The 16,457-nt window shown below is 34.7% G+C and overlaps 1 protein-coding gene across 1 annotated transcript in view; it reads left to right on the forward strand.

Annotated features, from left to right (window-relative positions):
* COL21A1 (collagen type XXI alpha 1 chain) overlaps nucleotides 1-16,457 on the forward strand; it is a 192,865-nt gene that overhangs the window by 164,229 nt on the left and 12,179 nt on the right. The window contains exons 21-25 of the mRNA XM_084514572.1: nucleotides 2,127-2,171; nucleotides 2,525-2,578; nucleotides 10,383-10,436; nucleotides 11,726-11,779; nucleotides 12,970-13,041. Coding sequence (XP_084370698.1) covers nucleotides 2,127-2,171; nucleotides 2,525-2,578; nucleotides 10,383-10,436; nucleotides 11,726-11,779; nucleotides 12,970-13,041 — 279 coding nt within the window. The remainder of the gene's footprint in view (nucleotides 1-2,126; nucleotides 2,172-2,524; nucleotides 2,579-10,382; nucleotides 10,437-11,725; nucleotides 11,780-12,969; nucleotides 13,042-16,457) is intronic.

A 16,457-nucleotide genomic window follows, 5' to 3' on the forward strand; every position in this document is an offset into this window, starting at 1 on the left:
AAATTTACTGTTTTAAGCATCCTGGAACTGAACCTACAGAAACTAGTCCTTGAAATTGCTGAACCATCAGAGATATAGAGAAAAATAATCCTTACAGGAAAAACTCATTCTTTAAGGACAAATTAGCCACTTCATTCTCCTTCTCCTGTGCCAACTGACTTGTGGTGAATAACTGTGAAAATCTCCACCCCATGTAATCTGGGAATCACTCAGATTAAAATAAGTGATAGGTTCATTCTTAGCTGAGTGAATGTCAATGAGCCCTAAGAGAATTTTGAGAATCCGGATAGTCTCCCACTGAAATAAGAGCTTAAATTCCTTGCATTTCAGTAGTGCAAAATCAATGAGAAAATAAAAAAATGGCCCAGTGACTTAGTTTTACAGTTGTTCTTTGAGTTTTGTCCTTCTTTGCCACTGACATAAAGGTAAAGTTAAATGTCTTGTATCAGTGATTTCTTTTAGCCCTGAAAGTGCAACAGAGCTCAGCAGAACATTCTGTTTCTTCTCTTAGGCATGCTTATATAATGGTAAATCATTCCCTGTGTTGGATAAGTATGTGGAATGGTCTTCTCTCAGCCCTGCAAGTACCTTAGAAATGTAAACATGGAAAGCTTTGGTGCATCCTTTCAGTAAAAGAAGATTCCTGCCTACTGGGAGATTTTTTTTTCATCATTGTGTGAAATTCTGGTATGGATATTTATAGCTTAGTTTTACGTTTTACAGCTACAGAAATAAACTGTTAAATAAATATACTGAGAAGTCACAGACAGGTCTAGAGGTTCTTAATATGGTGATAAATGCACTCCATTTCCTATCAGTTTATTTGCGCAAAAGATGGTTTTGGACAAAATTTTAGCCAGAAGACTTATATTATGCGAGGTGAGTAGAATTTTTAGAATGAGGCTTTGTTTTCCAGTTATTTGTATTATATTCTTTGATCTCTTCTTTTAATGATACATACATTGGAATTTAGGTGACTTACAAGATGCTGAGGATACCATAGTTAACTCAAGCGAACAGACTAATGAACTGCTTCTGCTTGATGGGCTCATTATTAACGAGAAGCTGGGTATAATCTGCAAAGCAATGGAGCTATCTTTTCCAAGCCAGCATTGTACAAATGTAGTCCATATGGAAACTATTAAGTTATTCTGGTTGTTACACTCATGTTGATTTTTTTTTTCCATAGAATGTGTTTGTTTGGTGTTGTCTAGACCAGTCTACTTGTTTTCACTATAGCATATTAATTTCAACGTGATTAAATCACAAAGTCTATATACCAAATCCTTGCTGCAGCTTGATAATGGTACAAGTAAGAACAGTATCTGTACAAAAAACTTGAATGGATTTAACTAAGAGGAAAAATAGATTAACTGAATATAGATTACAGTTTTAAGTATATATTGAGTTTTGTTTTAAAGCTAAACTATATTCACATAAATTATTGCTGTAAGAAACCAGTATGAGATACACTGTAGAGTTAAATGAACAACGATGGTGAGGAAATGATAGAGATCTTCAAGTATTTATGAAAGTGGAAGCTTGCATACATCACATATGATAATAGCTCTCTCTTGTGTTAAATTACAATCACTGTAATTTAAATAGAAAAATAGGATTTGTGGTACTCAAACCTGATGTCCTGTTGGCCAGGACTTTTGCTGGAAGAAGGAAGGCATGCTCTATTTTATATGGGAATCTTATGAATAATGGGTAGTGGTTTCTTTCCCCATGTCAGGGTTTTCAGTACAGTATTACAACCTTTGGTGGGCAACCAGGAGTACATGAGCCTGTCCAGGGCAGATGTGGAGTTCTGGCAAGAAAGCACCCGGGAGGGGCTGAACTTTGCTGTTTCGCTGTACCCCCAGATGAAATAGTTTGCATGTATCCAGCTGAAGCTCTTTTCTTATACCTTTTTTTTTTTTTTTTTAATTTTCCATTTTCTGCCCATATTTGGAACCCTAATTATATAACAAATGTTAAATTTATGAGGATATATTTTTTTTTTCTTAATTATTTTTTTTTATATAGCATTTTTTCGGTAAGATATTCATAAATTTCGGTAAGATATTCCATTTAATTAAAACATTTTTTTTTTACTCTTTCTTTCCCTCCTCTCCCCTCAGGGAATTCCTGGAATCCCTGGAAATCAAGGAGCAAAAGGACAAAAGGTATTGTTAATAAATCAAAACACAGTTAAAAACTATGCATATATATACTGTTTCTGTGCTAAAGGTTCAACCTGTACTGAGAGGAGGGTTTTCACAGGGGATATTTAGGACAACAAATCATGCTGCAAATGAAATGAGGCATATTCCAAAATGCTTAGGGCATGTTTGGCATCTTTTATTAGGTCTTATTTCTACTATTCCAGAAGGAATGCATAGTTTAAAAGTAACAAAGTTAATGTCATAATATTTTGAATCCTACTCAAACAGATGTGCATAATTAAAGGGAATTTAACACAACTGTTAATTGTACATATATTAATTACACAACTATTCTCTTTATGCAAAAAATATAGGGTGAAATTGGACCACCGGGTCAACCAGGAGCAAAAGGGTCACCAGGGGAAACTGTGAGTTTGCAGAATCATGTTATTATGAACAGGTAGTACCAATAATTCTTACACTGTTGTTTGCTACCTCTGATGAGCCAACAAGCACATATAGTAGCAACCTAGCATTTTCACATTTGCAAATAGGATCAGATCATGTCTAATTTATAAATTATCCCCCAAAATATACACACACTTTTATTTTCAAATTGATAATTTCCAGACTGCACATTTGATAAACAAATCCATCAAACACATTATCATTAGTGTGAATTTGCTTTCTGAGTTACTTTAACTTTGATTTAACTCTGAAGGTACTCAAGTCAATTTATTATGAAATTATAGACTAGATTATATGTTGTCATAGTGTGCAGTGGATTTTTGAATGTGAATATTGGGATGTTTTTCTAATAATATTCAGTTTCAACAAGGACTGTGAGAATAGCTGAGGTCACAAAATTCCCAAAATGCTTAAAAAGAATTTTTTATTTTGTAATGTAGGAAATTGAAAATAATTTAGTCTTTTTGGACAGTCCAGCTTAACACATCTTAGTTACTGCTTAAGTAGAGTGATTTCTGTGTTCTTTATAATCATTTAGAAATCACAGAATTCTTTCATTAATTAATAGGATCTTCTTTGTTAGTTGAACATACGCTGCTTTAAAAATAATTATCTTTTTATATTGAAATCATAGAATCATTCAGGTTCGAAAAGACCCCTCATCTAGTCCAACGTTTAACCTAGTACTGACAAGTCCACCACTAAACAATACTTTTAAGTTCTACATCTACATGTTTCTTGAAGACCTCCAGGGATGGTGACTCAACCACTTCCCTGGGCAGCCAATTCCAATGCCACACAACCCTTTCAGTAAAGAAATTTCGCCTAATATCCAAAGTATATCTCCCCTGGAACAACTTCAGGCCATTTCCACTCATCACTTGGTGCTAGGGAGAAGAGCCTGATCACCACATCACTAATGTTCAACAATATTTATGTGGTTCCATTTTTAATCATCCTTAATATACCTCAATATTTTTGTTCTTTATATATTTTATCCTCTTTGCTGACTAAAATGCTTCTGACTTTCCTGAAAGATGTGCAGTTATTTTAATGTGTTAATGGTCTATTTTGTGTGTTTGATGTGTCATTTAATGTGTCAGCAATGGGAAGAAGAAAATTTGCATTTCTCTCACCTTGTTGCTTTATCTTGAGATTTGTTACTTGTTTTGCATGTAATGAGCTTGTTGATACTCAATCCAAATAGAATACACAGCCTCCCTTTCTTAGAAAGGCAAGAAAGCATTTCAGTGAAAATATTTAATCAGGAATTTTCAGCATTTCTATAGCGCTACTAGTGAGATAAATATGATTATATGGGAAACAATAAGATACAGTTTAACTTACTTAGCTTAGAAAATATGTTTGAAGATAAATCATCACAGAGTCCAAATCTGTGATTTTCATTGTGGTGACAGCGAAAGTTTCCAATATCAGAACCAAGAAGAAATATCAGATTCTTATGAATACCTCGACAACATTGCTTTAATACACAAGACTAACATGTAAACACTTTTTACAAAAAATAATTTCAGAACAATAGTTCTCTTGATGGTTCAGTCTATCTGAGTGAAAAAGGAAGCAGTAGATTAAAATTAACTGGACAAAGCTGAGGGATTTGAATAGTAGCAAGAGGAAAATGCTCTGGATAGAGCTTCAGAAAAATCACTGGAATTAACTGGATGGCATTTAGCAAACAGAAGACTGAGCAGTTTTGAGTGATGTCTGTAAGTATAGATGGCACAGATCTATTTATCCCTAAATAGGGAAGCTATGCATAGAAGTCACAATATCAATGTCACAAGACAAGGTTATGGCAAATTTGTTAGTCCAGTGGCATATTTGAAGTTTTGAAACTGGGGGTGAAAGCTGTGAACTGTTCTCTCTGCTGCCCTTGCCATCACATTGCCTCTTGATATTTTAGCAACAGGTGAGAGTACACTGCTATAGATTCTTGGATTTTGGCAATCATTAACAGATTGTGTCATTCTGTTTCATAATTTTTCTATCTCTTAATTTGTCTATTACATCTCTTTGCAAGATCTTTCCTTATGAAAAGGCTTCATCAGTAATGAATTTGCTCTTACCCCATGAGTTATCAGTTTTGATTTTATCCATTCCCAAAGAGGAAGGGGTTTCAGTGGCCACTATGCAGCATTAAAAAAAAATAGAAGAAAGGAGAGGGCGCATTCTGAACTTAAAGAAAACCCTGCTTATGTCTGCAAAATCAAACAGTGGCTCTCTAAAAGCTCTTCATGCTGTGGTTTAGGTAAGACCATACACTCCAACAACATGCGTGGATGCTGGATCATTGTTGTTTCTAACAATATCCTGTTCTTCTGCAATTATTGCTGAGCAGTATATACCTATTGGGCTAAATGAAGTGTGTACTTTGTGTATCTAAATCCAATTCCTTTCAATCCTTACTATTTTTGATTATATCTTAGTGTTTTAATCTTTTTGATTATGTACATCAGTTAGTCCTTTCAGTATCTGTAATTCCCACTGCTCTCTTCCTGAAAGCAAGTCTATATTTTTTTTCTGCTCTAAATTTCTTAGGATGTAATTGTTTTATACAGAATTGTTTAGATGATTATTTGGTGAGAGGGTCTTTGATTTAAAATATGTTATGTCCATTGTTGGAAAATTATTTTTTACTGGATATTTGTTTTCTATTTATTTTTCTGTGAAGTTTGCCTGTATGTCCACTCAGAAGGTAGATGGACTTCAGATGTGTAAACCTAAATAGTATTCTAACTTTACTTTTCAGAGAGAAAATATTTTCAGATCCATCCAAAATTTATATTTTATCTTGTATCTGAATTGTACTTGAATTATGTGCTAAACTTCATTTATAATTGGGTGGGTTGATCAAGAGCACATCCAAAACAGGAATCATTATTCACTGTACGTCAGCGCTTGCTGTGTGTCTGTCCAGTAGTGTATCTCTATTCCAACATAAGGACACCTCATCTGTCACTGTTTTTGAGGTAGTCTTTTAGTTTTCATTTTGCATTTGTCAGAATGATGCGGAGATCACTGATTCTATAAAGGACTCTTTCCTTTAGGATGCTGTGATTGTGCTGAAAATTACTTGCAGCCATGTGGAATTCAAAGGGATATGCAGACTATCACTTGAAGAAGCTGAGGAAGCTATTAAGCTGTAAATTGACTTTTCAACCTAGTATGGTCCTATGGTCCACAAATCTCATCTTCCTTTGTGTTTCTTTTCTTCTTCTCACTTTGCTTTATTGTTTTTCATCAAAGAAGATTTGGAAGAATTAAGACAGAGAAGAGCACCCTGAACTTGCCCTCTGAATAATGCTAGGTGTAGAAAAACTTGACTCTGGTTTCCAGATAATATAGATTATAGTTTATGTTACATAGATCATATACAGACATGGATGTCTGTAAATGTATTGATGATCTCACCTCTTCTGTCATGATTAAGTTCCTTAATAGAATATAGGATCAGTTGAAACCAATGCACTCCAAGATGGAGAGGAAGACTGAATCTAGTTTTGTGTTTTACAAATTCTGGAGTACTCTGTCATCCAATAACTTCAGAATTTCCTGCGCAATGTACAGCTACCCTGCATCCAGCCAGCAGGATTTTTTCCCTACTCCACCATAGGTGTGACCACTACATCATAGCTGTCAAAAGCCCCTTAGAATAACATGAGTACACTGGTTAATTTTCTTTTTATGAACTTAAAAGACTCTTTCAGCTCCCTGAAGATATTCTTTGAAAGAATAAACTTCCTTAATAACCTGTTGTTGGAGTTGTTTGGTTCACATTTGGAAGAAGCATTGAACTGGGAAGTTCAAATACTTCTAGGTAATACGTGCTCATTTGGTCTCACCTTTTCCTCTAATCATTTTTATTAGCTATCACTGGAAATTTTTTCTCCAGTTCTTTCTAAATGAAGCTGAACAAAATGCTGGAGGGGAGGCTATATCAGCAGCTGTAATAAAACCATGTGGGATTCCAAAATGTACATATTTATTCAAGTAACTCACTATTTTTTTCTTCAAATTGTCTTTACATAAATAACATCTGGTTCTGTGATAGACTTGAAAATAATATATTAATATTTCCTGACAACTCAATTTAATGTATCTTTTGTCACCTGATAAAATAAGTAGAAAATTGATGCATGGAATATTTGAATATGTTATGTGGCATTAGGGAATTCTAGCCAGAAAAGATAGTGGGATTTTCCTTGTATTACTCACACTGAATATGTTTGTTCCAGAAAAAAACAGATGGAAAGCTTGTGGATGGGCTATTAATAACTTGGGAAAATTCTTAAGTAACAAGTTCTTCTTCAGTAATAACTATCCCTATTACATTGCCAACATCAGTAATTTATTAATTTATCTGCCACATAAATAGTGTCAGATCTGGAAAACGGGGAAGTAACACTACATTTTATGTTATTGAATTATTGTTTATTCAGGACATATTTTTCTCTTGTAATTTTACATGCCCCAGTTTTCAGATTATGTTCTCAAGCCTTTCTTATATTGCATCAGAAAGTTTTCTTCTTGCAGAGTACCGATTTCATGTAGTTACCCTCCTGTAGTTCAAGTGCAAGAAAGTGCAAGAAAGGAAGTCTTGCACTAGGTTTTATTTTTCCCTTATAATATAAAATGAATGTGAGACATTTGTGATGAACATTTAACTACTACTAATCCAAGTGTGGACTAGAAGAAATCTGGCGTGGAGTTGGCAGGGGGTAGGTTCTCAACAGCATGTTACATGAACTGTATCACAAGGCCACACTGAGCAGGCAATGTGAGAGGAACCAGAAATCCCCAAGTTCCATTTCTCATCCTTTCCCACTTGTGCTCCTCAACTTGTGTTTCCTTTTCTCTACTAATTAATGTGCTAGAAATGAGCACAGAATAGGAATCCAAGGGGGAGAAAATAATTTCACAAGGGTTTTCAGAGAAGGAAAGTGGCCATCAAGGAATGCAAAAAACATTACATAGCTCTATTTCAGAAGGTCAGTAGATAATATGAAATTTGTTTTTAAAAAGCTGAACTGAATTCAGTGAAATGAAAATGTATAAAAGCTTATTTTGCTATATAAATGGAAATAGAGAAAATGTGAAGAAGCAGGACTGATATGCAAGTAAATTAAGACAGCCTTGATGTAATCAATGTTCAGTTCTAAAATGAAATGGATATTTTATTACACTGTCCATAACAAAGCTGATTCTAAACATATGCCCTAAGCAAAAGGTTAATGGGAATACACTGTCTCTTAGGCTGTAAGTGGAAGCAGACTGTGGAAGCTTCACTCCAAATAAAGAGGAAATGGTAATTTATATTCCAAAATTATGAAAGAAAAGGCACAGGCTATAGTAAACCTTCATTCACCCAAAAAATAGCTTATTCTAGATTAACTGAATCATCTCTGATTTTTAAGTAAGCACAAGCAGATTTAATCTTCAAAGTTAGGATAGTGTTGGAAATTATGTGATGTCTATAGTATATATGTGGTGTATATATATAGTGTTATTATTACTATACTATATATAGTATTATTTATATTAGAGAAATAGAAATGTAATAGTTACTCAATAATTATATAATTACTCGAGTTTTACTCATAGAATCACAGAATCACAGAATTTCTAGGTTGGAAGAGACCTCAAGATCATCGAGTCCAACCTCTGACCTAACGCTAGCAGTCCCCACTAAACCATATCCCTAAGCTCTACATCTAAACGTCTTTTGAAGACTTCCAGGGATGGTGACTCCACCACTTCCCTGGGCAGCCTGTTCCAATGCCTCACAACCCTTTCAGTAAAGAAGTTCTTCCTAACATCTAACCTAAAACTCCCCTGGCTCAACTTAAGCCCATTCCCCCTCATCCTGTCACCAGGCACGTGGGAGAACAGACCAACCCCCACCTCGCTACAGCCTCCCTTGAGGTACCTATAGAGAGCGATAAGGTCTCCCCTGAGCCTCCTTTTCTCCAGGCTGAACAAGCCCAGCTCCCTCAGCCGCTCCTCGTAGGACTTGTTCTCCAGGCCCCTCACCAGCTTTGTCGCCTTTCTCTGCACCCACTCATGCACCTCAATGTCCTTCTTGTAGCGAGGGGCCCAAAACTGAACACAGTACTCGAGGTGCGGCCTCACCAGAGCTGAGTACAGGGGTACGATCACCTCCCTAGCCCAATAGCTCCCTAGCTCATGATAGATACCATTTGTGTTCTGTATTCACAGCCCTGTATCTGTGGCCCAAAAAGCAAGTTGTTGTGCTTATTGATGTTAATATTTTAATTTGGTGCCCAATAATTTATTACAACACAGCATGATATAAATCTGAGTTAACCTCTGTTGCCTCAGTTAGGAGCACATGCAAAATAACAGAAAAGTGATGGAATGGTGAAAACCCTGCATACAAAAATTACTTCCCATTCTAAATATTTTGAAATTTCTCTTGTATTTTCAAAAACAAAGCCATCCTTTTAGTCTTAGTAAAGTAATTTTTTATTTTTTTTTTTGTCACAACTGGATTACTGTCTGTGTAACAAATTACTGTAGACACATTTATTTTTGATCACGTGCAACTTCTGAAGAAGGACTGGGATATTATCACTGAACTGAATTGTTCCTAACATTTAGTACTAAATGGACAGTGGTTGCAAAGCAATGTGAAAGCAAAGATTAATTTAAATAACAATAATAAGAGTAGTTCTTGAAAATAATAACAATTGGAAGAATTGATAACATTTAATCACTAGTAAATTAGATTACGTGACCTTATTTAATTGTTTGACTTTGTGTTATTTCTTGTATTTTATGCTGTGTCTTGTTAAGTACATTCTTACATCAGATCATATTTCAGAGAATAGATGGAAGTCCAAATAAAACAATAATAATATATTGTGTTTTTTTTTTATTGACACAGTTCTAGAGTAAAAAAGAAGTGAGATAAAGTGGTGAGAAAGACATATATTGACACCAGATTTAGAAAACACTATAAATGGGAATTCCTTCTTGGAAAGTATGATTTGAAAATAAGATTTCCTTTCTAAATTATACTTGAGAGTAGCTTTAAAGTGAAAGGGGGAAATGCAGAAATTTAATGGTTTAATACCCTTTTGTTATTAGCTTATGTGTGGAATAAAGACAGTTAAATATGGCTTCATCAACACATTTCCCTGAGGAGTCCAAGGGACTGTTGGGGTCTTGAATGAATGGTTCAGTCTCAAAGACTGTTAAAAAGCAAAGGTTAGGCCCCAAGTTAACTGATCCAGATAAATCTCCTCAAGGCTTGGAAGAGGAGACAAGGCATGGCAACCTTGGAGGGTTACATAGTCAGAAAGAAGAGAGAGAATTCTGAAATACCACAGATACTTTCTTAAGTTTTGGGAACCCTAAGTGGAAACTAAAACTTGTGTCACTTTCAATTATAGCTAAGGACATTTTAAAGTTATGTTAAAAATTAGATGATACAGATGGAGTTTTAATTTGCAGAAGTTTTTCTCTCAGGAATATTTTATGACAGCACCGTTCTTTTTTTTCCTGAATGTTTTTTTCCATTGCACAGTGGCCCTTCCTTAGGCAGTAAGAGGCCTAAATAACCCAGAGCTATAGTCTGTGTAGTATTATGATAAAAAACATCATAGCACCTATCCATTTATTTTGCTGTAGAAATATAATAGTAATACTAATTTACACTGCATTTAAGACATTATTCCTCTAGCTTACTATAGAAATGTCTCTGCCTTTTTCAAAAATAAATAGGGCATGATGGGACCGGAAGGCTCATTTGGTCTACCTGGAGCTCCTGGGCCTAAGGTGAGCATTTGTGTTAATTTACCTGTGACTTTGATAAGTGGCTGCTTTATCAAAAGGCCCAGATTTTGCAGCTAAATTTCTGGTATACTGAATACTGGTGAATACCTATATGATTTTCCATATATTACCTTATATGATAGTTTGGTCTCAAGAGAGCTTAATATAGTTTAGTAAATGGTGCCTGTCATCCCATGAGGTTTGGAACTGCTGCAGAAATGGTCATGAGACTTTGTTTCAGCTTTGCTGTCCTGGAAAATGTTCTGCAATGCTTGGAGCCAGATAATTCTCGGTATACATCAGAACTCTCTGCCCATGTTACATTTATTTATATTTTAATTGTGTTAAATAAAGTTACGTGCTGCTTTTTCCACCCGAGGAGCCAAATTTATTTCAGATGTAACTTTACTGATTGCACTACAGCAAGAATTAATTTGACCCATGCTCTCAGAAACCAAAATAGATACTATAAATCTAGATCTTTTAGTGTAACCTTTTAGTTTAATCCAAAATGAGTTTTGGCTAGTAAGCATTGAATTGTGTATCCTAGAGAAAATGTATTAATATAGAATCCATTTCCTGAACTTTGTATTTACATTTAGTTTCACTTCCACCCATACATTATTTATATCTAAAACTACATATGTATTTATTTAAAGTTGTGTACTGAAGGCAACATTCTTTATAGTCATTAATGTTTGCCATGGTCAAGAAGATTGATCCAAAAAAAAAAAAGTCTTATTTCCATTTGTGAAAAATGTGTGTGTGTGTTTTTTTATTATTATTATTATTATTTTATTATTTATTTATCTCTCATTCAGAATATAAGTTGCATTTCCAGAGGAAAACTTCATGCTTACAGAAAAGCATTATAAAGGAATCTGTAGTTCTTAGATTTAAATGAAAATCCTTATGCTGAATATACGCCTAATTCTATTGGTTACAGTATATATACATATTTGCTCAGACAGGTCCAAGGAGTTTCAGAATTTTATTAAATAGTATGGTGGAAATGTGAAGTCAGTATACACAAACCTGGTATGACTAGGCAAGGAAAATGAGGGAGGTGGGGAAGGAACAGTTGAGAACAGGCAGGTGGATCCCATTTTGTCACGCGTATTTCATCTTCCTGAGAACATGCCAGTTTCCTGTAAAGGAGCAGTAGTGTAGCCTTTTGATCACACACCTTATTTTTAAAAGCTGGCTATCCATTAGTGTCTGTTTGTATTAGCTAGTAATACCATATTTGATAAAAAATATTGATGTATCAGTCATGTTCCTGTGTTTTATAGGGTGATAAAGGTGAACCTGGACTACAGGGGAAAACAGGATCACCAGGAGCCAAGGTAAATATGAATCTGGAAGTATTTAGTTAAAGCAGAGATTAATTTACTTTTCCATGATAAAATTCTTAAGATTAAGGCAGTTTTGTTTCAAAATAGAATAGCAGTGAACATAAAATCACATCAAAATCCATTTGATAGGTTATTCTTATTGACTTTGTATTAGACTATGGGATACAAGGCAGCAGTCTTATTGAAACCTGCTTTACAGTATTCTGTGTTGAGCTAGATCATGTGGTTGTCTCCTTCAAATTCATATGCATTTGGGGTTAAACCAACACTTACAGTGTCAGATCTGCTGACCCCTGTGGCAGGTACAGCTGTTTGACTGGTCTGTCAGTTCTGGCTTGCTGTCTATAGTGCTGGTAATGCTTTGTGGCCAGGGGTCACATATGAGAGAATTTATGGTACTGTGTTGGAGCCAGGACTCAGGAGAACCAGCAATCTTGATGCCAGAGAGATGCTCTAAAACATGTGTTTGGGTGGGGAAGCAGCACTACAAGGAGTTTATCTTCTCAATCCAAAAAAGACTCCGTGATTCACAAACAGGATGGGACTGGGATGGACTCTAAGTGGTCAGCTCAGCCCCCACCAGAAGAGCAGCCATTTAAAACAGAAGGCAGTGATCAAAAAAGAGAAACTGTCTTTAGTCAAAAAAATAGTGCTGGGAACACTTTGTGGGGAAGAGCAGAAAGGAATTGGTTCTTTTTCTTCCTTTCATCTTTTCTTCAGTCTTTTACTGTTTCTGGGCTTCATATGTACACAATGACACTGGCTTCTATTACAGTCTTCTAAAGCTGAAGAGGCAACAAAGTTGGGTTAAATTACACTGAGATGAAAATAAGACCAATATGTTCTGAAATGTTATATAATTTCCAGCCTCTTAATGAAATTCAAACCTGCAAACATTGCAAACTTCAGATAGTTTTATTTGTGTAACTTTGAAAAATCAACATCAGATGTATTAAAAGGCAACAAAAGATAGGTACTGGAATACTAAGAACTAGGAGTGTCTTTTGTGGCTTGTGGGTGTTCAACATCCCATTACAAAAACTCCAAACATTTCAATCATCCTAAATTATAAAATTTCAAAATATCATAGCCAAAATATATCACATTACCTTGAAAAAACATGCAGTATGTTTTTACTCACGGCATATCACTGATACTTACGGGGCTGTTATGTTACTCAGGGAGATCTAGGAGGACCTGGTGCCCCAGGTGAACCAGGCTACCCAGGCATTCCTGGTACCCAGGGTGTAAAGGTAAGCAGTTCTTTTCTGGTTTTATATTGCTTCCATCTTCTATTGGAAGTGCTTCTTCTATAAGTGGTCATAATCAAGGAAAATGATTTTCCTTTTCTTTAAATATGTAATTATTATTAGAGACTATTTAGTATATATTGGAAGGTCCATTTGCTAGAAAAACCATCAGCATTTTTTAGGGAGGAGAGAATGACCAAAAGGGAGAAACTGTTAACATAAAGTGCTGTGATATAGGTATATTAATGAAATTTTCATTATGAATTATAATACATAATAGTATGATCTGTGATTCCATATTTACTTCATAATATATTGTCTTACATCATTATATCTGCAAATTCTATTGTGCAAAGTCTTTTGTGGATCTCTCCTAAGAACTGGAGCAATTAATCCCAGGCAGCTGGGACAGATTCAGCTCAATTACACTTAGCCCTTAAGAGCTATTTGATCTAGCCAACTTGTCCAGGTTTTCTCCATGTTTAACTGAGAGAGTCTAAACTCCCTGGGGTATGGGTATGGGGAATGGGTAAATCTGGAAGTACTTGTCTATTACCATTGCCTATATCTGAAGCCTGGATAAGGCTTTAGCTTAGCTAAATTTTTGATGGCAAACGTTAGATGAATCCTACTTCTGCTGTCCTGGCTGAAAATTATTTCTTCTTTTCAGGCAGGAATCTGTATTTTTTCCTCTTGCATACTGAGTTCTCAGGTAGATCATGCCTTCAGGATCTCACCATTGCTTGGCGCAACCTTCCATCAATCAAACACTGTTATAGACATGGTTCTTGCTAATATTCTTCATTGCTAAAGAACTGCTTTGTGAACACATCATAAAATTTAGTTATTTATGTTTGAATTTCTGAATATTAACCTTTATTTTTAAAGTGTAGCTGTATAGGATTTTCTGACAAACATACTAAGGAGTCTTTAAGGAGTCCCTGGTTGAAAAGATTATAGGCAATGTTGTTCTTTGATACATTTGGAAATTCAAGTATACATTTTTTTGCATGTTAAAACCTGTAATTAACATTACAATAAGTCCTTTCCTTGAGATTTTGTTCTATAAGATGTTATTCTAAAAATCTTATGTGTTTTTGAAACTTCTCAGTTTCATCGTAGCCATTAACACAAAACTTTTTATTTGACTGGAAGCTGGAAAGCCTACAGAATATTTCCAGTTTTAAAATACCTATAGAATCTCTTGTTGTAACTCTTAGAATGTACTGGAGTGGGAAATGAATCTCTTGAGGAAAAATCAGCTATGCATTGTCTGTGGAATTGGATTTAAGAACCTGAACATTAGTAGTAACTGAAAATCAGTTTTCATGCCCTGTGGATAACAAAGAACTTAAAGTTGTGTTTTCTAAATGATGTTCTTTTTTTCAGGATGGCACCTTTCTTCTATGTAACTCAGCCAAGGAGAGAAATACCAAGAATTTACCCTTTACATATGCTATTAAGCAAATAGATGTGAAGGAAATACTTGATGTATATTTGAAACAGCTGGGAACAGCTGTTCTTGTGATCTTCAAAGCATGATTTTGGGAGATTTCAGGGTTAAAGATCTTTCTTGTGGTTTAAAATTGATTGAAGTCAAATTACTGACTTTATTGCTGCAAATCAATTAATTCAAATTGTAACTGAAGTTCTTATTTGTATCCATTATATTTATAGTTTAAATTTTGATTAGGATTTCTTTATTCTGGACACTTTAAAAGCAACAATGTGTGTCCTGAAAAATAAATGTTTCATTGCTTTGCAAGATAGTAAGTACTGCTATTGCTTTCAGTATTTTGTTCTATTTTTAAGGGAGAACATGGCAGGTCAGCTAAAGATTTATTAGTTTTTTTAAATTCTTAATTGGCATATACAAATATAAGGCTTCTTTTAATGTTATGCTGTTGTGTTGTTGTTTTTTTTTTTTTGTTTTGTTTTGTTTTTTTTGGAGCAATGTAAGTTATCTGATATGTAACAGGCTTGTTTCCTTAAGGTATAGCTTATTATGACTAACAAGCTTTGCATGAAACCTTTCAGACTAGGTATTTATTTAAGCAACAAGTTGTCAAGGCTAAAAATGCTTCCATATTTGCTAGCAGTCCAAATTTAAAGTTTTAAAATTAATTTAAATTAATAAATTAAATTAAAATTATATTTGAACAGATTTAACAATAGCTTTACATTTTTATGTATCAAGGTTTTTTTAAATAAAAATAAATGAAGTATGTCTAAGTGATGTATCTGACACGTGTTTTGGAAGCCTAGTACTATTCCCCAGGAAATGCTGAAGACTCAACTTAAAGATTAAAGATTTCTCCATTACATATCTGAATTACAGATTTCAGAATAAACAGGAGGTCCTTTAAAATCAAAGGAAGTTCAGGTAGGGTGTCAGATAGAAGTAAGCAGTTAGTCAAAAATAAAAATGATAACGTGTGTATAGCAGTACTGGCAATGTCAAGGAGCCCCTTTTGAAGGATGATTTTCCAGAACACTTAAGGGCAAAGACTTCCTGGCTTAATACAGTCTTTCTGAATGCACTGAAGCCCAAGAGTGACTGGTGTTGAGCTAGTGTCATAATTTAATTAAGTTTAATTAATTTCATTATCAATATATGCTCGGTTTCAGTATCTCAGGATCATGGATCAAGACGTTAACACTGATTTTAAGAAGGGAGATTTTGTTAAAATTTATGGAAAGTCTCTAAATTTTAGAGTGAAGATGGTAGTTCTTGCAATGGGTAACTCTTACCCATTTTTTATGAAGATGGAAGTCAGAAAAATGTTTTGCTTGTTAACTGGAGTAACAAGTTGGAAGTATGACAGTCTTGAATTATCCAGTGCAGTTTGGGCATTCAACAATAAAAGTGAAGCCCTTCAGCTATAGCTCATTTTAAAACTTGAAGCGAAACCAAATACTTTACATTCAAGTACAATACAACAACTGGCATAAATACATTCTTGTGGGATTTTCAATTAGGAAAATACTTACCCTGGCCAAAATCTCCTTTATGCTACTGTTTACCATTTAACTAAACATTCTCTCTCTCTCTTTTTTTTTTTTTTTTTTTTTTTAATGCAGTTTTGCCTCCCTCCCCTCTCCCCTGATCTGTCTTTTGTTTTATGAAATGCTGCATTCTCAGCCCACCATTTTATTTTGTGTCTATTTAAATAGGCACTCTGATTTAAGAGGTCTCCCATAACTTTTTTCTTTTCAGTCATTGATGAGAGAGAGGCACATTCTGGGATTACATACCTCTATCATTAATTGGCATTGTTTTCAAGAGCTGACTGATTCTCTCCATTGACAATTAGATGGTGGTCAGACAACTTGATAAACCTAGGTACCTGCCTTTGATAGTGTCATTTGCACCATCTGGTTACCAGTTACCCACATAAATGTTAACTTACTATAAACAT

The sequence above is a fragment of the Aythya ferina genome, assembly GCF_964211825.1.
Source record: "Aythya ferina genome assembly, chromosome: 3".
Classification (NCBI taxonomy): domain Eukaryota; kingdom Metazoa; phylum Chordata; class Aves; order Anseriformes; family Anatidae; genus Aythya; species Aythya ferina.